Consider the following 23,505-nt stretch of genomic DNA (forward strand, 5'->3'; position numbering starts at 1 on the left):
AAAATATAATTAAAATTGACTGGGCAGCTTAGGCTGTGGCTTATGTCATTTCATGACTCTAAATGTTTACTTAAACCCTGCCAGTTAACCTTACAGTGGCAAGCCAAGAATTTCAACCTAGATCATAAGCCCCATGATATTCCACTATTCCCTTACAAAATAACAGCAGCTACTTATAGAATATTTGAGATAAGTTACAATAAAAATTTTGGTAATTTTTATGACTAGGCCACAATAGTCCCTGGGCTTTTATTAGAGGTCAGCCTTAAGTGGTTTCTAACGCTTAATAAAAACTCCATTAATGAAAAATCTATAACCAGTAAAATATATATACTAACTGTAAAAGATGAAAATAATAAGCAATAATAGCAGCAACCCTCTCAGCTGTCCCTAAGGAATATGAATAAAGATTTAAGTCCTTTCTTTACAACTTCAGGGTACTAAGAAACAAACAAAGATTTTTTGCAATCAACTATGAATAAAAGTGGGAATAATAACATTGAAAACCTATGATGAGTGCTAAAACATGAAAGATTAACTTCATTAGAGTACTAAAAAAACAAAAGACTTGAGGAATACATGCCTGAGTTAGCATCAACTGAATAAAGATGTACTGGATGCTGTAAGATTTTCACCCCATTGCAGCAGATATTTTAAAGAGCTATGGTTTGAAAACATTTTAGGTAACAAAGGCATAGAACAAAATGCAGAGTACAGAAAAATCCTTTCAGATTTCCATGATTAACATGCTAAGTGGGAGATGGTTTACTTTCTAATGATGAGGGTATTTGTTTTAACCATGTTGAAAACTTCTAAATCATTACTCAGTTTTCTTATGGCTCTAAAAAATTATTTTAGAAAGCAATCAAAAAAGGTAACAGAATTCATCTTCGCTTTAAAATGCATAATGTGCTTTCAGTTGTCAGCATGTGGAACAAAAGGGATGGATTTACCTTCATTCTTTAAACAATCAGAACAAGACAAAACATGAAAAAACTATTTTCGGACACTGGGCAACAGCACTGCAGGACTGTGATTTCTGGGAGAAGGGAAATAAATAAGGTGAGCTGTACTGGTTTTTCACACTTTCTAGAATCAAAAGGATTCTAGAAATAATAAAAATGGTAGGTTTCCAGAAAGATCTACCTCCTGTAATGATATTGTTTTTGATGATCTAGCATGACTGTCATGGTTGTACTACCCATTTCTTTTTTGAGACAGGGTCTTGCCCTGTTGCCTGGGCTAGAGTGCAGTGGCATCATCATAGCTCACTGCAACCTCAAACTCCTGGGCTCGAGCGATCCTCCCATCTCAGCCTCCTGAGTAGCTGGGACTACAGGCGTGCAGGCTACCACGCCTGGCTAATTTTTCTGTTTTTTTTGTAGAGATGGAGTCTTGTTCTTGCTTAGGCTAGTCTTAAACTCCTGACCTCAAGCTATCCTCCTGCTTCAGTCTCCCAGAGTGCTAGGATTACAAGCATGAGCCACTGCACCTGGCCCTGTTTCTTAATAATCAAATTAAATAGTATTAGTAGTGAGGGAAATAGGAATATGTTGCCCCAAAATATGCTTAACTTGACATGAAAATTATTTTTGAGCTAAAGGCAGTAAGAAACAGCAAATGGAGGAAAAGCTGTCTTCCCCGTTTCCTACCCAAAGGCAGGATGTAAATTATCCTTTGCTGGAGAAAACTCTAGACTTTTATCAGCCCAGAGATGGTACCAGAGCAATGTGCAAACAAACCTTACTCATTAGTTTCCTCTCATATATTTACCTACCCGGTTTCCTACCTTTGAAGCCTGAAACTGCCTTCCTTAGTCGTGTCACTTATCTACAAATTTAGTGTTCTTTGTTGAAGATGCTATGTAAGCCAGAGTTCTAAGCCACTGCTTTAAGTTACTTTGCACTGAGGTTTCTCCTGAGTGATGTGTGCAGCATGGGTTAATACACTTGTTTGTTTTTCTCATTAATCTGTCTTTTGTTACAGCAGTCCATCCCAAGTAAGAACTCGTGAGAGTTGAGAAAAAAATTTTTTTTTCCTTCTCAACAGATTCTGGCAACCCAGATGGGACTTTCTGGGACATCCCACTTACTCCAGAGCCTGAAGATGGGATCCTAGGGAAACTGATAGAAGCTGGTAAAAGGTAAGAATTCTTACCAAAATCAGCTCTCCTACATACCCATTTGTAGCATCCAGTCAAGAGAGGAAGGTAAAATTTTTCCTTGTCCTTTTGTTTCCAAATTCAGATTGGCAGGAGATAAAAATTTGTAAAAATTCTTTGAACTGTGACTTGCAGATTTGGTTTTGGGTACTTCCTGGTTATTCATCTTTAGCCTCCCAGAGACAGTCATTGTTTTCCCTTGTCTTTTGCATCATTTTTCATAAGAAGGAGAATCATAGGGTAGAAAAGACATAGGTCTTACAAGCTTGTTCCAGCCAGCCTCACAGACTGGTGACTTCAGTTCTCACCATACATGTCTGTTTAGACAAACTTTGCTGTGGGTGCCCAATAAGGAAAAAAAAAAGATGAGGTTCTTCTTTCATCTTATGTCCTGAGCACTTGGCTTTTGGGACCAGTGAGAATAGTCTCCAGTCTCTACAAGCTGGAGAGCACCAGTGTCAACCTGCACAAGGTGGCTAGTTGAACAGGGTGGGGACCAAGTGACAACCAGTATTCCCTCTGTCTGACTGTGCCAGCTCTCAGGGGAGCTGTCTTAATAAGGGGACTTTGGCATCTCAAACTTCATTGCTTTGTTAGTGCTGGGTAAGTCCATCCTGGTAGCACATGCCTGGTGTCGCGGATTAGCAGGTTTGTGACTGGAGGTGTTTCACATTCTGTGCGAGACTTGAAAGGCCATTTTCATAAACACTATTCTTACTGCCTGAATAGCAATGAAGGGTTCTGCTTTCACAGGCCATCTTTGGGGGAAACTTTGGATCTTGAGGGGGACATCATCTTTTGTAGCCTTTGTGAGGAAGCTTTTTGCATCCATCGTTAAGGAAAAAAGGCTTATTGGTCTAGAGTCATATTAAAATGAGTAAATCTTCAAAGATTTGGACTTTTATATCTAAAAAAGATTTTTTTTTTTAAGAGTGCTCTTATTCCAAGCAAATGTCCTACTGGTACCTATGGTAAGATAAGACTTAAAAGAGGACACAAAAGAGTGTCAAGGCTAATCTTAGAGATTCCCTTAATAAGATGGAAAAAAAAAAAAAGACAACCCAAAACAAAGACCAAAGTTAAAATCTGTACCTGCTGTAAACTTTTCCTCACCTAGCTATAGTCTTCTTTACCTCCGACTTCCTGACTCTGACCCTCCAGAAAATCTTTTGGCTCTCTGGGCCCCTGGCTTAAACCCCCTTCCTCAAAATCCAGTCTCAACATCTGAACAAATTCTTTTAAGTCCTAAAACTCTTTAAATTTCTCCAGGAAATCCTTTATATGCCTGGCTGCTTATTTTAACTTCCCTTTCCCAGGAAGATTTACAAAAAGCAGTCCAGCCTGATCTCCAGGTCCAGGGTATACAGGTTACTTTTGTAAACGCTGACAACCAGGAAAGAAATTGGACACAGGCTCAGGGAACTCACAGCCAGGCCACCTTTGCTGTACCTTACAACTTCTACTTCCTAGGGCTCTATAATCAAACTCCATCAGCTCCAGGCCTTCCCATATTTGGGCTCCCACTGCAAAAAATTCCTTAAGCTGTCCTATACTTTAGGAAAAGAAAAACTTAAAACCCTAGATCTCTCATAATAGGCAAATGTGTCCTAAAACTCCTTAGAGAAAACTTACATCCTTTTTCAGTCCCCTGGAGATGTAAATCTTGCCATGTCTTTGAAATGCAAACATAAAAGGAGTTAACTAAAACAACTGTAACCATTTGAGACTAAAGAAAAAAAGGGAGGAAGGAGAAGAGGCTTAAAAAAAAAAAAAACAAAAAAATAAAACCCCAGCACCCCAAACTGCTTTACCCAAAATTTAGTCCACAGCCTCCGTAGGATTGCTGACAAAGGGCAAATGAAAAATTTTGCCTTTTCCACAAATATTGCTAAGTCAGCCATCTGAGCAGGTAACCTTAAGTTATTCCCTCTGACAAAACCACAATTTGCATACAACTGTTCTTTTATAAACTAGTTTTATGTTATTGTACCTATCTGATGGCTAAAATTTTAAAATGACTGCTACAGGATCTCTGTTTGCATCTGTCTGTTTATGTACAACTTTCTACCTTTGGATGGTACCGCCAAAAGTAATTTGTGAAAGCGATAGAAAAAGAAGCACTTACATACATTAAGAATTCCTAAAACCCAAATGTATAGAAACTAGCCCAAATACTTTTCAAGTTCATGTGACTCAGGTAAATCTTTGGTATGTAAGATTAGTTTAATAAAAACAGGCATGTCTTTAGAGTTGTCAACATTAAATATAATGCATACACACAACTTTTATTCTATCTGGGTTTACTAGTCAAGTTTGTTATTTCTACTAGATGTTTAAGACTGATATACAACTAGAAGTTCAACCTAAGATCAAAAGTGCAAGTACAAGCGCAGTATCCATTATTCTATGTATATCAAGCACAGTAGTAAAAGAAAACAAAAACATATATTTAACTTTTAGGTTCTTGCTTTTGTGATACCTGCCTAACATACCCATGCTGTAAAAAATAGTTATTAATAGGAAATGGTGGCTGTTTAATGGCTCATGAAATTTTCATGGCAATATAAGAAAAATTAAGAACAAGTGAATTAAGTACCTATTAGTGGGATAAAAGTTTATAAATGAAATTTTCAATGATTTATGTTTATGTTTGCAAAAAAAGTTTCTGAAATCTCTTTGGTAACTTACATCCTTAGGGTTTTGCTAAGTTGAATAATAGACATTCACTGAATATTTAGATCATTTCCAAATATACTGAAAATTAATTGTTGAACGTAAGTCTATCTACTTTGGATTCTTAATTTTTACAGGAAAACAAAAGATGTTTGTGTCTATTAATCACATGTTCTTCTTGCCACATTAAACTATAAAAAATGCTTCTAGAAATTATAAAATGGTGTTAATCTACAGTATGTTGGTATATTGACAGGTCACAATTGGGTAGTCTGTAGTTTTCACAAAGAATTAAGGTTACTAAGGCTTAAAAATTCTAATATATGTATATAATTAAAACTACTAGAAATGATAAGAGAAACAACTCTACAAAATATACAAGGAAAATAAGATGGATTTTTGGTAAGGAAAGCTGTGAGGTAAGAGGATGTATTTTTGTTATAGGAAAACGAGCAATTCTATATTAAAGTTGAATGACAGGTTGTTTTAAATGAAAAAGGAGACTGAAAGTTGGTAGAGAAAGAGAATGAATGCTTATCTTGGATACCCAAGCTAGCCAAAATTGCACAAATTTATTAAAGAGTTTTTTAAAATGAGCCTTCATATCAAAAGTACAGTAATACAAAACTAGAACCTGGTTTTCTGTTAAAACAACAAAGCTTTCTTGGAGCACACTGGGTCTGCTCTTGATATAAGACATTGTGAAAAATTTTCTTTAATCTGCTTAGAAAACAAAGATTTCCTGTGTTTTATGTGGTCTATCAGGTCTTTGATTACTTTGGAAAATTAAATCTTCTCACTATGTAACTTTCTGTATTTGCCTTTAGAATCTTTTGTCACTTAAGATAACTATTATTTCACAGTGACTTGTGAATCTATTTAATTGAATATTTTAAACTTTTTGACAATTTCCCAAAATCAAATTCTAAATTAAGTTCTTTTCATCTCAAACTAACTTTGGGATGTTCCAGGGCACCTCTGGAATATCTCAAAAGAATCTGTTCTCTCGCCTTAAACAAACAAACAAAAAAAGATGTTTAACTAATTAGGCTTATTTGATATGTTAAATTATATGAGAATCATTGTCAAATAAAGATGTTTAATCTTATTTGAGGTACATTTGTATGGATATGTTATTAAACGTTCCAGAAGTTGTACAAAATTCTTAGAAATCTGGTATGTCTTTGTATGATATCAGTAATAATTCCAGTTATCTTCAAATGCTATTTATTATAGAAATAAATAAATTTCCATGTCAATAGCATTATAATGAACTCTTATTAGATGTTTAGTCATGGCTATTTTTAAGTCTTTTGTCTTCCACAGATAGTTAATTGTTTTGCTCTGGTATTTTCCTGAAAGCTTTGCAAGCAACTGTATTATCTTCAAGGAGATTTATGGAAAGAACTCCTGACAAGTACAGGTTTCTGGTAAGATCATATCATTGGGCTGGGTAAGAATTTCCAAAACTGTAATGAAGAAACTGGCTCATAAAACTGCTAATCCAACATCACGCAGAATAAGAATTACATGGGACTGAATAAACTGAAGAATCCTTATGGCCTTTTTATTTGAAACATTGCTGGTTCATTATTAAGGAAACTTTTTCTTTTAAGCTATATATTACATCTTACAGCAATTTGGTAAATTATATTTTTGTAAACAGAATTGAAACATTTATGTTCTTCTGACTACTTATCCTTCCAGAAACTTAATGAGTATTCTTATTTTCATACCAATATAGTTATTTGCATAACATCAATAAGCATCTGTTCTCTTTGTAACAGGACACAACTGGAAACACTGGTTATATTACCAAGGCTTTGACTAGAATATAATACTTGAGAATGTGCACAGAATCAGGTATGATCAGACAGATTTAAGAAACTAATGTTAACTTTATGAGGCCAATAAAGCCTCTTGGGGGAAAAAGCTGGCTTGGTACCTCGTCTACCTGGTTAGTAAGGAATGTTCTGCCTGGCGAGCCAAGAACCTCAGGAAGTTTATGGACCTTTGGAAAAGAGAGGAATTCACCTGAATCTATAGGTATTGCAGGCAAAAACTGATGGCGAGTTGTTGCCTTGTCTTCCTAGTCTAGAGAGGCTTTTAAAGGTCCAATCTGAGATTCCTTATTAAAAGTTCCAGTAAAGCAGACTTACAAAAGGGCCTGTATAATCAATCACTATTCTTGGGCACTTATGTACATAATCAAGCCAATTTTAATGAGGCTAGACTTAGTTTTGCAAACAAATTGATCTTATTGTGATTATCTTTGATAGAAATGGGAGTGACTGTAGAGAAAAAAACTGTCTCAGTAGAAAACTATAACACATTTTTGTGGATATCATTTCTAGCCCTGTTCATTATCTATGGTTTTGTTATTTATCTGTAATCTGACATTATTCTAGTTTCTTCCAATATCTGGCTATAATTCTCCGAACTCATATTTTCAATTTTTCTCCCACCCTTCTGGCTTGCAATCACTAAAAATTCAAACTGCCCTTTTCCTGAAACCCTAACAACCTGAAGCTGAGTGACTTGATATAAACTGCAGAGAATCACCACAACAGCTCATGTGTGGACAATCTTTGTGCCTGTTGCAATTTGGGCCAAACTGCAAAAGACGCTTTGAGCCCAACATCTAGAAATCTTGACTGGCTGTCCTCCAGACTCAGAAACTAGTGTATAGACTACTGTAACCATTAACCTTTGTTGTTCGTTTGTTTCCACAGAAATGCCTCTTGTTAAATTACCATATGGAGGCCTAACTTTGAAGGGAGCCCACTCCTGAAATGAGACAACTATTTAACAGAACAAACTTATTCTCAGGACTAAGACAAGGTTTCAAAAAGATATGGAACAATGTCTTTAAATTTGTTCTTTTCTACTTGTTCCATGTGTGTTTTTCTCTCCTTTTGCCCATCTCTTATCTTGTGACCTCTAACCCAAATCGCTCCACAGCTACCCACTCAGAAAGTTCTAAGGTACCACTTTGAGTTACTTTGTGTTGAGATTTTTTCTTGTGTTGTATGCTACATATGTTAATAAACTTGTTTTTCTCTTATTTGTTATGGGGTTTAACCCAACTGAGAACTCCTAAGGGTTTAGGAAAATATTTTTCTTCCCTGACAGTACTTAACACAGAAATGGCCTTAACTATTCAAAATATTATCTCCAAAAAATAAAAAAAATCCCCCAAACAAAACTATTCAAAATATTATCTCCAAAAAATAAAAAAAATCCCCCAAACAAAACCCCAAACATCTTCCATCCCATTTACCCCACTGCCCACAAAATCTCAACAGCAAATAAAACATATAAACAACTTAATGACTTAATATTTGAACTTCATCTGGTGAAAGCAGACTTAACATAAGCAAGTTACTAATATTTTCATGACATGTGATAGATACTTTCAGGTTATATACATTTAAGTTAAATTTATACAGACATATGAATATGATTGAAATGCCTAAGAAAACCTTATTTTAACACAGTATTTTGGTTATTTTTTACCTGTTTCTGTAGGATTTCTTCTCGAACTTCAGAAAGTTCAAGAGACGCTTGTTTACGTTGCAGCTCATTAACTTGACTTTGGAAATGTTTTATAAGTACCTGGGAAATTGTCAGAAGTACCCAGTTAGTAAAGCTCCTCCTTGAACACTATTTGGAAAATATAAGAAAGCCACCTCAAGACTGGAACATTCCTTTTAAGATAAACCTCTATAAAGTCTGAGCATTTGGGAAAAAGTAGATAATATTATCTTTGTACTTTAGTAGTAGGATAAGTTTTTATTAAACTATTGACTAAATATAACACAAGCCTCATAACAGCTCATATTATGAAATGTTGGTCTCATATTTTTAGACAAAGAAACCGAAATACATAAGCAGATACTTCCATCAAGAAACTGAGAACCTGGGGAAAATTCATCTCTAATGCTGTACACATCTACTGTTTTAAACTCAGAATTTTACAGTATTACATTTATAACTCTGGGAAAATAAGATTTACCCATTATGACACTACTTTCCCCACCTCTCCTAGACTATTCCTTATTAAAAAATCACTTGATACAATGCTTATAACTGCCCTCTGACACCCTATTCCTATGAGGGAAAAAGCTAGGCAGATTATCTGTAAAGCTGTAGGAGTTGTTATTTTTGAAAAGCACTTTGAATATTTTTCATTAAAGTATTAACATTTTTCTGAGCGATTTGACATTGTTACAGTTCATTATATTTTACCCCTTAAATACTTCAATATGCATATCTTTATAAGGGCATTTCTCACAAAACCACAATACCATTTTACACATAAGAAAATTTATAATAATTTCTTAGTATCTAATAGTACATATTCAAACTTCTTCAACTGAGGGATTTTTAAAAAATATTTAGTATGGATATATAATAGCTTTATATATTTAGGGGCTACATATGATATTTTGACATAGGCATATAATGCATAATAATCAAATCAGGGTAAATGGGGTATCTATCACCTCAAGCATTGAAGGATTTGTTTTTAATTAAGATGGTATTAAATTATAGGTGGGAGAGATGGTGGTGAGATAATTACTTGAAGTTTTTCCCTCAAGCTTTTTTTAAAATTAAAACCCACAGAAAAGATGACAAGCACAATAAACATCCATTCATTCATCAACTGCTAACATTTTGGCACTTTTTTTTTCTTGGACATACCATTTGAAAATAAGTTGCAGATAAAAGTTCTATTTTAATGCTGTTTTTTCATCCTACTAACACCACAGAGACAGGCCACATAGTAGATGTCCAGATATTCAAGAAGGAAGACACTTATTTGAGGAAATGCTGATGAGCTGTCAGCATTCTCCACCATAATTCTTAGAAGACTATGCTTCCTAAGGGCTAGAGCTATGTATCTTGGCTCATTATTTTATTCCCAGTGCCTGTCTATAGATCCAAATCATTATTTTTCCAGTGAATGAAAGGTAATGGGCAGGAATAATGCCTAGATATAATTACTTGTCAGCTGGGACTTGGGGTAAAAAGGAGATGACTACGAAGGTCCTAATCATATTAGACATATACTTCAATCATCTGTTATAACGTATTTAGAGGAAGATTTGTGAAGTGTAGAGAAAAACTGTAAAGATGCTTATTTACATGGGATAGTTTTAAAGTGGAAAAGTTAAATATATGGTAATGGTATCTTCTATTAAAAAAAAGCAAGCCAATAATTCCCTATTTCTATCACCAACCTGAAAAAGTTAAAAACATTTCCAAATTAATGTTCAGTTAAAAGTCCTAAAAAAAAAAAACATTAAAATCAAAGATCAAAACAGATTTGTTATCTACCTCTTGAGTTGCTATTTTACGATTCAGTTCAGCTATTTTGGACGAAGAATTTTCTACTGCATTTTGGCAAAGGAGTCTCTCTACTTCTCTCTGATGAAATGCTTTGAGGGATGCAATGTGAGCTGCAGTATCTTCCTTGACCCTACAGAGCAAATGAAAGAAAACCACATATAAAAGTGGCTCTTCAACCTCTAATTAAGAGTTAGCACAAAAACAGTGTAAGAAGCCTCAACATTAAAGATGCAAATGGAGAGAAGAAATCAATGTTAACTGCATTATGTTACGTGCTTTATACATTATTGCCTATGAGTTTTCACAACCAATCCATGAGCTATTATTTACTGAATTTTATATGGGCAAACCTGAGTTGACAAAAGAGTGATATTAATACATTCAGGGTCCCACATCACTAAGTTGTAAAGCTGGGGTTCAAGCCCAGCAGAGATGGACTTCAAGGTTCAGGTCTTCCACTCTATCCCCAGCCTATGGCTACACTTTCTGAGGGAATCTAAGGTTCCAGAATATCTGTTTGAATTTAAAGCATAGTGCTTGACATTTTATCTTTTAAGATAAACTCAGACTTTTTTGCCCCGATTCTTATCTGAGTAATCACAGCTGCTCCCTTTAGAACCATCAATGCTTTGTGTCTAGGCAGCATTCACCCCTATTTTGATCTATGCATGTGACTCCAGGGCTAGTTGCATGTTGTGAGAATAAAATGATCTTTACAGTAATTCTCAAGACGTAAGAGTAATCTCCAACTAATTAATTTGGATTCTAAGTGTGAAAGACTATTCATTTGTCTCTGAGATAAAATTTATGTATTCAGAGGCAGTTTAGTAAATGCCAAAGTTATGAATAAAGATTTGATACATTTCCTACAGATAGATAGTTCTCTCTTATTGGAAGGACTATTCAAAAACGACAGGATTTTATTCAAAGAAGATATTTGCATAAATCACTGTTGATACATATTAATATGGCAGATCCCAAACAATACACAAATTTGTCAGTTGCTTATTTCACTATATAAATTTTCTCCATGGAAACAGTGTGATTAGGGTCCTAGGAAAAGCATAAAAACCTAAAGCACCCATGACATATCGGAATTATAGTAAAAAACAGCCTAAATCTGGAATGGGAAAGTTTACTACTCAGGCCTAGAGCCACCTGAGAAACAGACTGACAATAATTTTAAATTATATATTGGAAAATATAATTATAGGACAAACTTGAATTTTAAATTATTTCTAGGAAAAAAATGTGATTCTCCGCAAATAGCTTCATACTACTGTCATATTCAGGACTAAAGAAACAAAGTTCTAATCACTGCCATGGCTGCCAATTAATCACTAAGCATTTGTTGGATGCTTCCCCCCATGCTTGTTCCGCTGCCATACCAGGTTGTGGTGAGGATACAGAAGAAGCCAAATCTTACATCAGTTCTCGAGGACCTACAAGGCTTTTTATGATTAATGCTTTCTTAGTACACACTATAAATTCTGTAGGAGTCGGGGATAGGAGCAGGCACTTTCCTGGGAAGCTTCAAGAAATGCTTTGTGCAGGAGGTAGGACTTAAAACACGAATAAGCAAAAGGTCTGAAGAAATTTGGCAGATTAGGTATGCAGACTAGTATTAGAATGGTGATGGGACTTGAGATGCCAGGCAGAGAAATGCAGTCATGAGATTTAAGGAAGTTGGGAGTCAGTGGAAGGCAGAGTGACTCAGATACAGGAGTATTTAAAGAATATTAATGGTTTTTATGCAAGATGATTGGGGGAAGTAAAAACAAAAGGTAGATTGGAGTGGGAAAACTCTAGTATACCAGGTAGGCTGCAATGACTTAGTATAGTAAGGATAAAAGCAAAATGAGAAATATTTATAAGGAAGCACCCTACAGGCTGTGAACCCAAGGAATAAAGGAGGTAAAGCTGGACCTGGCAACTGAAATATATGAGGTCATAGACAGGGCTGGGGAACTTGGGAGGGAAACTAGTTTACGGGTGAAAAAGAGAGAGAACTTGAGGTATTGCTGATTCCAAGAGAGGCAACCCAATAAATAGTTGTAGGTTTAACATCTGAACTCTGGGAAGAGAACAAGCCTTTAAAAGTAAACCTAGGAGTCATGGTGCATAGAAGCTATAAGAATGGATGAGTTTAGCAATGAGGAAAGAACAGCGAATAAACAGGAAGCCAAAAAATGAACACTGGTAGAAAGCCAGATTTTTGGACACTGAGAAGGAAGAGAAATCAGAAGTCAGCAAAAGAAACAAAAGGAGTTTTAGTCAGAGCTGCCACGTCACTGAGGTTAAGGGAGGAAACCATTTCAGGAAATGCAGTGTGGTCAACATTGTCAAGGAAAATGAGGAGGGAGAAAATGCCACGGGACTGGGAAGGGTCCTTATTAAGAGACCAGGTTTCAAAATGGTGATGATGAGAGTCATATTTAAGAGGAAGCGAGATAGGAATAAAAGAAGAGGTTTCTTGTGAAAAACTGGCACTCTAAGACAGAAAGAAGACTGGAACTTGGTTTGATCAGGTGAAAAAGATCTGAGGATGTCAAGACTCAGAGGAAACAGACAGTGGATAGTAATAATAGTTGGAGATTCTGAGGAGGAAAGAGATGAGTATAAAAGTTCCTCCAGGCATGAATGGATGTGATCACAAGGTCAGTTTGAAGACTTATTTTTGAAAGAGACCTTTTCCTCTTGGACTAGTTTTAATAATAGTTTTCTAACAGCAATCTGCCTACAGCAATTATAAATGATGACATTCCTTGGCAAGAAGGGCCCAGTGAATCAGCTTAAAGCCAAGACTGGTGAACTTGAGGACCTGGTTTGGTTTGACTTAGAGGTTCGGGTTCATTAGAATTTGGGCCTCTTGCAAATAGAGGACCCTACTCTGAAACAGATCTATGCTCAGCAATGTAACATAATTTCTTAAAATTCACTTTTGAATTCAGTTCAGGGTCAAACTAATTATCCAGAGGAAATATATCTTATGATTTTTCAATTTTTATCTTTTTATTTCCCCATATATTTATAAATAATGTAACATTTTACCTTTTCATGGAGTTTTCAAATTGGTTCACTGCTGCTTCAGACTTCATCTTCAGCTGATCCCTCTCCAAAGTCAATCCCTCTAGCTCATTTTTCAATCTGTAGTTTTCTTGTAAAAGCTCTGAAATATGAGAATCAGTAAAAGTATGTGGTTGGTAAAGCTTGCTGTCCAGGGTTCCAGGGAATGAGTTAGCATTTACTTTACTTGGGCGCAAAACATCTTTCTTTGCCCTTTTGGCAGACATATCCTCTCTGCCCTTAGAGTTCTGATTAGACAGCATCATTCTTCTTTCCTTCTGAAGTCTTTCCACAGTTTTTGAAAGGTCTTGTATTTCTCTCTTTTTTGCAGCCAGTTCTTCATTCAGTCTTACCAGTTTAGCTTTGGCATGTGCCTGTTCCACCTGGAATTCTATAGACTGAAAATCTTTGGCATCTTTATTGTTTTTCTTGAGTTCTAATTCAGCATTCTGATGTTTAAGAACATCTATTTCAGCTTCAAGGTTTCTTACAGTGATCTGATGGACTTCCTTAATGTCGCTGAGTTCCTTCTCTAGTGTTTTAACCCTGGAGGAGCTGTCACGTTGGTTCTGGGGTGCTTCCTTCAATTTGCAGGCAAGTAGCTGCTCCTGCTCCTCTAGTCTCTGTTCATACTGAATCTGAAAAGAAAAGAATCCATGTAATGCCAACCCCCTGGTAAACATTTCATGAGTTGATGAAGACCTGTATTCTTTGGGGTCCTACCTAGGACCTTGGGGTCCCACCTGCCTATTCAGGCACTCATACATTCTGATGTTTCCAAACTTCTGTGTTCCTTGAGTGAGTCAAATGTATTAAAGTCCTACTCTTTGACTCTCTGAACAGCACAACATTATATATTCTTGATACATGTTATCTGATTTCATAACTGATATGTTGCATCATAAATATTAACTTACACATGTTCTTATAAACCCCAAATTTATTTAAACCTCACAATCCAAACTTACTATGCACCTTTCTCTATGCAACTGTCAAACATACTTTTTGAGGATAAACAGGTAAAGCAACTGAGGCTACTGAGGGTCTTTGAGAAACAGCGCATTTTCAGCCTTCTAAGATCAATTTATTACTCTCACAGAGTAAAACGGCTTGGGATTTGTCTGTTGGAGCTTTACTATATCATTTAGTATTTAGTAAATGAATAAATCATTTCTCCTATGAATGGAGGCACTAGTAGCATTTGCGTGTTCATTCAATGGGTATTTATTGAGCTATGACTTCCCCAGTCACTATGTTAGGTTCAGAGATAAAGAGACCCGGTTCTTGCTTTTAATAGTTTGCAGCCTGGTGAGCAGAGCGACAGCGCAATAGTTACAATGTCCTATGATAACTGTGATAATGCGCCTGTGAACATGGCATGGCGGGTACAGAGAAGGTGAAGCAACCCTGAAGGTCTAGGGGCCTGAGGGAAGGTGGGAAGACTGTACAGAGACAGCACATTTAAGTTTGCTCTTGAGGGATGAGTGTGAATTTGGGAATAAGTGGAGGCAGGAGTATTTTGGAAGTAGGAAGAGTATATGCAAAGATAACTGAATGCTTGGCGTGCAGTGGGAATCAGAAATGAAAGAAGGAAGTGGCAGGTAGTGAGCAGAGGCAGGGGACTACCAAAAGGATCAAACTGGAGTGCGTACATTTAGATTCATAAAAATGGGATAGAGGGTTGGAGTTCATGCCTGAGTGCCTCTATTTGGTCAATGGAATACTAATTATAAGCATATATTGAGTGTTGTGCTATACTCCAGGCATGGTACTAGGGCTTTATATGTACTTTGACACTCAATCCTCCCAATATCCTATGAATTAGGGATTAATTAAAATATTTATTGAGTGTCTACTTTGTGCCAGGCACCTTGCTGAATGATGGAATACAATGGTGAGTAAAAGCAGCCATCATGGAGTCCCAGTCTAGATGGGGAAAGAGAGAAAGAGACAGACCACTAATGATCCAATCAAAATGGCTACAACTGTGGTGAATGCCATGAAGGAGAGGTATACGGGGGGCTGAGAGAGCCCAAAGAGGTCATTCATGTACCAGGGAGTACCAGGAAGTTCTCACTGGGCAAGCAATGCTCGGGCTACCTTGCACTTACTTTCATTTTCTGAAATTCTTGTTCCATGGTACGAAGACTTTTCTTTGCTTCTTCATCTTTGCCCTCCAGATCAGCTTCTAGCTTTTTTATCCTTTTTTCCATAAATTCCACTGTATTTCTATCCACTGTATCACCCGCTGCTGATGCAGCCAATATTAAAGCAGGTAAAGAATTGGGATATCTTCTTTTTAGAATTCCTTCCATTTCCTTAACCTAGTAAAATATTTTTGAATGTATGTAAGGTTGCAAACATACATAAAATCAGCTTAATGTATAAACTTAGATTATGCTACATTAGCCATGTCTAGATTTCAGAAATGTTTATAGCATGTCTCCAGACTGAATCAAATGCATAGAAGCTCAAATAAATTTTAAATTTTATACCCCTAGATTACCTGATTAAAAAACTTTACAGTATAACGTCTAATTAACTCCTGGTTAATTTACAGAAATCCTCTTACATTCATTTGAAATATATCTTTGGACTACCTATTATATGTATATGAATATACAAAATTTTTGGATTAAATATACAGCTTCCTAAGCATCTGCCCTTGCCTGCAACAATCTCTACCTCTACCCCAACCCTCCACAAAAGACCCCCCCAAATGAAGTTTAATCATTTTAAAATGACTTCTTTCAATTGGGAAGCAAAGAGGATTATATGGCATTTAATGAAGTCTTTGTAAAAGGCTGAATACTTTTCATTTGGTCTATAAAAAATGACATACACTATTACTGCAAGACAGAAATGCACCAGGATCTACATGAATTACAGCATTATATTACACAAACCTATGTGTGTATACTTGGTTTTTAAAAAATATTATGGTGAAGATACCTTTGAAAAACATACAAATACTAAATTCTTTGTTAAATAGTTTTGTAGCCTACGGGCATGCAACAAAACAGCACCTGAGCTGTCTAGTGCAGTGGTTAAAAGAGCATGTTAGGTTAGACTATGCCTCCAGCTTTAGGACCTTGTGTCAACTCCTCAATTTATATCTCTTTTGCCTCATGGATAAGATGAAGATGATAACGGTATCAATTACAAGAGGTTGATATAATTAAGTCAGGGTGAAATGACTTTTATCTTGGTAAGTACTTAGTCAGTGCCTAAGATAGAGTGACTTGATAATTGTTGGCTTTTATTACAAGTTCATCTGAAAAACTATATTCCCTAAGGCAAAATAGGTTGCTGGTGCTCAAAATCCTATTTATAGACTGAACATTATTCATGTTAGGTATTTAAGGGTCACATCATTTGCAAAGTTAAATATTAATATTTCCATTTGTGAAAACTGTTTGGGCATTCAGTAATGAACCCATAAATTGGGAAATATCCAGATACAAATATTAATATTTTTTTTCACTTGGAAAATTTTTAAAGCTTATTTTCGTCTGGTATTAAAAATCTAGCTAGGCTGGGTGCCGTGGCTCATGCCTATAATCCTAGCACTGGCAGAGGCCAAGGCGGGAGGATCGCTTGAGATCAGGAGTTTGAGACCAGCCTGAGCAAGAGTGAGGCCCCCATCTCTACTAAAAATAGAAAGAAATTAGCTGGACAACTAAAAATATATAGAAAAAATTAGCCAGGCATGGTGGCGCATCCCTGTAGTGCCAGCTACTCGGGAGGCTGAGGCAGTAGGATTGCTTGAGCCCAAGAGTTTGAGGTTGCTGTGAGCTAGGCTGACTCCATGGCACTCTAGCCTGGGCAACAGAGTGAGACTGTGTCTCAAAAAAAAAAAAAAAAATCTAGGTATATGAGTTAGTTGTAAGTATATGGAAGTATACGCATACATTTACAATACCACATATATTAAAAAGAAGATTTAAAAAAATTTGTTTTGACATATTTTTAATTAATGCATTAATTTAAAATTTAAGAAGTATTTTCAATCTAATTTTGATATCCTGAAATATATATTACATTTTGGGGAAAATAAATAGAGTTCATTTCTATCTTCTTTAACTTCCCTTTTTAATATTATGCTTTGGTCAATGATACCAGTGTGACTGGTACAGAAAGTAAATTTTTTTTAACTCTAATTGAAAATTAAACTATGAAATATTCCATTAAATAAAAAAAGCATGAACAAATGCATGCAATCTGAAATTTTCATTACAATGTTTATCTAATTAGCCTCCTTTTTACTTATGTTCTATTTAGAAAGAGATATATATATTTCAGAATATGGCTCCAAAACAATTCCGAATATATTGTAACATACCTTGATTATAAAATATATATTAAGGTTTAAAACCATTAGGATAGAAATGCTCATGGAAACAGGATAAATAAGATCTAAAATGTATATGCAGCAATCCAACTATACAAAATACTACTACATGATGAATACTATTTTAGGAAGATATAATCTAAGATGATAAACCAATAAATGTTTAATAAAAGTGTCAATAAAAGAGGAGGTTTACTTTTATAAAATGGTGTATTTCTGGTCAATATGGACCACCATTTAAAGTTTTAATTTTGCCCTTAAGAAAGCATACTTTATTTTTTACTTTCATATGTTCAGTTCTACATGATTTCTCTTAAAGTCATCTAACGGAAAAGTGATTCCTTTGGGTTTTTTTCTCTTGTAATGCTGGATGCCTTCTTAGATCAGCTAATCTTAACCTTAAACACTGAAGAAAAGCTAAACAATTCTAGACTACACTCACTTTAAAATATTTCTGGCTTTTCAAACCACCTTTGTCCTGTTCCTTTCTTGGCCCCTGAACCAAACTACTAAATCATACCTTTTAATATAACAACAGGCCCTGTAAAAGTTAAAAGTAACAAAGTTATTTTTTGGCTTAGTTTTCCTTCTTCTCATAAAACTGAGATAATATTCATCCCAGTGATGACCTCACAGTTTCGGATCTGTGATGAAATAATAGCCATATGTTTAAGCATCATGAGTTGACTACAGAATCATGCTCCTTTTGAAATGTAAATTTTTATTTTGTTTTAGTATGTAGATGAATATAAATGCTATATTACAGAAAGTTTTAAAAACAGAAGGAAAAATTAATTACAATTCCACCTCCCCCCAAAAACAAAACAAAACAAAAAAAGCCCACCTCCCAAAACAACTATTTCAATGAAAATATCTTTATTCTAATAAGCGTCACTTCATCATTTTAGTAAAAGTCTCCCAGCCACACTGACCACAAAATGAATATTTCTAAATATTCAAGTATGCAAGAGCTTAAGATGATGGCCAGCTCTTTGGGAGACTGAATGTTCGGTTTATGAGGTGTTTTGTAACATTTCCCAAGCATTATCAACGTGTTCCCAACTCAGGATCTCCCTTCTTATACTTCTCTCTCACCTATCTTTGGCCAGGAGGAGAAATCCCAACTTTATACCCAGAGTTTCAAAATTTTGCTTTCTTTTTCCTAGATGTCTAATAGAGCTGAGGTACAAAATGACCTTTCATTAGTAGGTCTACCATCTTATAAATGAGGCAAATTAGTCTAAAAATTATTTATAAAGCTGTAGATTACATAAAATGTTTTTTTTTACTTTTATTAATGTTCCTTTAAAACAAGAATTTCCAGGTTGACTACATCTTGTGTGAACTCTGAAAACAAAAATGTGCTGTATATAAAATACCTTAATAAAAATTTATTCTTAACACATACTTGTCGCTCCAGGTCCTGAATTTTTTTGGCATCAACTGCTTTATCTTTTAAGCGTATCTTCTGCTGAATAGATGGATTCCCAGATTCAGCTTTTAGTTTCTCAATCTGTCAATAAACAACACGTTAAGAAGCATATTTAAAACATAAAGCAAACTTCACATTTTCTCACTCATATGTGGGAGCCAAAAATTAAAACAACTGATCTCATGGAGATAGACAGTAGAACAAGTTAGCAGGCTGGGAAGGGTAGCGGGGAGGTGGGGGACAAAATGGGATGGTTAATGGGTGCAAAAATATAGTCAGATAAAAATGAACAAGATCTAATATCTGATAGCACAACAGGTTGACGATAGTCAACAATAAGTGATTGTATATTTAAAAACAGCTAAGAGAGTGGAACTGAAATGCTCCCAACACAAAGAAATGATAAATGCTTGGGGTAACAAATAAATGAATACCCCAATTATCCTGATTTGATTATTGCACATTACATACCTGTATCAAAACATCACATGTACCCCATAAATTTATATAACTATTATGTACACATAATAAAAAAATTAAAAATAAAAAAATAACAGAAAAGCACAAAGAGGAAGCAGAATGTTAGTTCATTCATTCATTTATTAATTCCTCAGCAAACACTGACTGAGCTCCTCCAAAGTTCCAGGCACTTCCCTGTTCTGGCTCAGGGCTGGAGATATGGTGGACAAACAAGACAATCTAGGTCCCTGCTCTCAGGGTGCTTGTGTTCTAGTGGAGGGAGAGCATTGATAAGCTAATAAGTAAAGTAAATCAATAAGTAAATAACTTCAGAGGGTGGCAAGTGCTAGGAAGAAAATAAAACAGAAGGAAGGAATAGGAACAAAGAGCCAGAAGGGGCAGGATTGGCAGCTACATTACATAAGGGAGTTAGGGAAGGTCTTTCTGAGAAGTAGAAATTTGAGCTGAGACTTGAACGAGAAGGAGACATGGGAAGAACCAAGGTCAGAGTATTCTAGGCCAAGGGAACAAGTGGATTGCGCTTAGGATGTTCAAGAATCAGAGGAGCTCTGGTGTGGCTGGAGGAGAGTGACTCAGAGGGTATTAGATGAGGCTAAAGAAGCAGGCAGGGTGAAGATCCCATGTGGGCCTGATGGGTCGTGATAAGGAGCTTGCATTTATTCTCATTCTAATCTCAAATGGACTATATATCTAAATGCACACCAAAACCAAAACAAGTTATTTTAATTAATAGAGTTTAGAGTAATGATGCAATGATACAAGGTTATGTGGAATTGTTATTGAGGACAACAGGATTCATCTACAGAAATACATTCTGAAATGATCTATTACTTCAAGTTTGAGCTTCTCAATTTCTTCATTTGCTTCTTTAAGTCGAACTGCATCTTTATCCAGAAGTTCCTGATTTTCAGCATACCACCATAATCTTTTTTGTAGACGACAGATTTCTTGTTTATGTGTTTCTTCTAAAATTTTTATTTCATATAATTTTTCACCTATAAGATAAAAGAACTCAATTTGTAATTTTTCAAAATATGGAAATAAACCAAATTACAAGATTTTAAATGAAAATCAATATCTAATGAAAGCATTATGAAAAAGTGGCATAAAACAACTGATACATAGAACATAGCGTCTAGTTTTATCTATTAGTCAAAAGAAATGAGAGACTGCATTCATAACCCAAATCCTCAACCTTGTAGTAAAGCTGGCCACGCAGAAATTTTTGGTAAATCAATTGTTTTCCCATTGACTTTCATTATAAACATTGTTTCCATGGGGAAATGTTGAATTCCAGAGATGATAAAAATGAAGAATGGCTATAATTATATTAAAAAGTAACAATGGCAAACATTCATGAATACTTATCACCATGTATTATTTTATTTACCACAACAAACTTTTATAATGGGTACTATTATTATTCTATTTTACAGATAAGGAAAGCAAATGTCATTTTTTTTTACAAGTAGACAAGAATGCACACATCTTACACTGAAGCTGATAATACTTAGAGGAAAGATCCTTACTTTGGCACACAAAGGCTCCTCTCACCTACCTTTCTAGCCTTGTGTTCTGCCATCCTAAGTCATGAGACTCTTGGAGCAGCCTCTTTCCATTCCTTCTCTTTCAAATCTTACCATCTGGCAAGGCCCAGCTCACATGCCACCCTTCCCTAAAACCTTATTTAGCACCCTACCTCCTCTTGTTTGTAATTTTTTTCCTATATTAAAGTTTTCTGCATTCTTATCTTATTCCCCTTTGTCTTTCCTGGTGGGGACCATGCCATATTTATCTTTGTATTCTCTGTAAATCACAGTGCAGTGGTATTTGTTCATTTGACAAATACTTAAGAATCAACAATGTTTCAAGCCCAGGGATAAAAAGATAGATCTTGCACTCAAGAAGGTTATAGTCTAGCTAGGGTGACAGCCATGTGAACAATTAAACATAAAATGCAATGAACCAAAATACAAAATAATCCTTGACATTCTTTAATCTTGCAATTATTCCTGTTAAAACCAATATATACACCTTTTAATAACTAATTAAAAATATTTCTAAGGTCACACTGTATTTCAAGAAATAGCATTTTGACTATATTATTCAATTACTATTACTTAAATTTAATATTCATGAGTATAAAGTTAAGCTGTCTCAGCTCAGTGTTTTACCTGTGGCATAAGCAATCTGATCTTTGGCTTGGTCCCTCTCTTTCTTCATTTTTTCCAAGTCTACTTCAAGAGCTTGTTTGTCTTGTTTCAGTCTTTTGATGTCTTCCAATAAACTGTTTTTTTCTTTCTTGATATTCAAAGAAATGCAAAAGCAAGTTATTTCCAACCACAATACATTGTGGTATAGTCTCTCTTTTACCCAATCTATCAAAAAATACTGCTGTGGAATATTTTTCCTAAATTTTAGCTCTGATGTTATTTACTAACACCAGCCCTACCCCAGAATCATTAATGGCTCCCCATAGCCTGTTATTAGAATCAGTTCTAATCATCTAGGCACAGCATTGAAGACCTTCCAATCTTTGTTCTAACTTCTATATACTAATCATATTGATGATTCACTAATTCTCTCGCCTAGATTGCTGCAATAACCTCCTAATTAGTCTGCCTCTTCTATCCTCATCCCTTACAGTCTATTCTCCTCACAATAGAGGAATTGTTGTGGAGAGTCAGTTAATATTACTCCTCTATCTGAAACTCTCTGTTGGCTTCTCTCAGGGTTAACCCAAAGTCCTTACTATGACCTTCAGTGTCATGTAACCCAGCCTTGCTCATGGCTGACCACATCTACTATAAATCTTACCCCTCCATTCCGTTTAGCCAGAGACCTCTTTGCTGCTCTTTGAATACCCCTAGCACCCTACTGTAGCAAGGGGTTTGTATTGTCTCCTCTGCTGGCAGCGCTCGCCCCCAGATAGCCAGGTAGCTTGCTCCTTCCCTTCACCAGGATTTTTGCTCAAATGAAACCCAGGATGGCATTCCTGACCACCCTAACTAAAACAGCAAGCCCCACTCTGGTCCCCAGGCACATTATTTCGTTTTCTTTTCACAGCACTCATCACCACCAAATATATTACCTATTTATTTGAAAACAGGATTTAATTTCACTAACTCTTGTATCATAAATACATAAAAAATGCTTGGGACATCCCAAAAAAAGTGAAGGACTTCTCAGTATGCCCTACATTCCACACTACTCTCAATAGCTTGAAGCACTGTGCCCTATTCTTCTGCTTGACAAAAGTCATTCTTATCCTTCAAAGCTCAGTTCAAATTAAGCTAAGCTATTCCTGATAATTCCCTCTTCTGTGCTCCCAGACTTCTGTTATACCTCTAGTGTATAGCATTTATTACTTTCTGTTTCATATGATACTGATTTGTGTACATTTCTCTTCTCTTTATTAGGTTGAAAGTTCTGTGGGGACCAAGACTGTGATTTATTACTTTCTGTTTACTTTATGGTATTAAGCACATGGCATGTACTCAATAAATGTACACTGAACTGAACTCACAACTGCTGAAGAAACCGCTGGACTCATGGCAGTACACTTGGTGTAGTTAAGTTTCAAAATGACAAATTCTTATAAATTCTGTATTATACTACTTTACAATTTAAAATTCAGTCTTACAAAGAAAACAAGTGCATTCATAAAGCATTGTATAATCTTGGTTTCTAGCTGCATCACAGATTTAACTGCACATTTCATTGTTTAATCTGTGTGATCTTCTGTAGATGTCTTTTTCAGGAGATTATTGACCTTCCTGTTTTTGAATGCTCAGGTATCTTTTTGCAAATACTTTCTGTTCAATTAGTTCAATCCATTTAGAAATGTTCTCTCCAGCAGTGCCTGCTTTACGGAAGTACAGAATTTTCATATTCAAAGGAACTTTAAACATCTTGAGTTCAATCATGCAATCAATGCTTTAATGGATGTCCACTATAGGCTTGCATATGTCCTTGCATATAGGGATCGAG

The 23,505-nt window shown here is 35.5% G+C and overlaps 1 protein-coding gene across 1 annotated transcript in view; it reads right to left on the reverse strand.

Moving 5' to 3' along the window:
* CEP162 (centrosomal protein 162) overlaps positions 1-23,505 on the reverse strand; it is an 81,355-nt gene that overhangs the window by 3,112 nt on the left and 54,738 nt on the right. Inside the window, exons 19-25 of the mRNA XM_045543963.1 lie at positions 21,690-21,816; positions 20,347-20,510; positions 19,012-19,116; positions 15,364-15,576; positions 13,238-13,890; positions 10,175-10,316; positions 8,351-8,449 (exon numbers count right to left, since the gene is read on the reverse strand). Of these exons, the coding sequence (XP_045399919.1) occupies positions 8,351-8,449; positions 10,175-10,316; positions 13,238-13,890; positions 15,364-15,576; positions 19,012-19,116; positions 20,347-20,510; positions 21,690-21,816 (1,503 nt within the window). The remainder of the gene's footprint in view (positions 1-8,350; positions 8,450-10,174; positions 10,317-13,237; positions 13,891-15,363; positions 15,577-19,011; positions 19,117-20,346; positions 20,511-21,689; positions 21,817-23,505) is intronic.

This window comes from Lemur catta, chromosome 2 (assembly GCF_020740605.2).
Source record: "Lemur catta isolate mLemCat1 chromosome 2, mLemCat1.pri, whole genome shotgun sequence".
Taxonomy (NCBI): Eukaryota; Metazoa; Chordata; class Mammalia; order Primates; family Lemuridae; genus Lemur; species Lemur catta.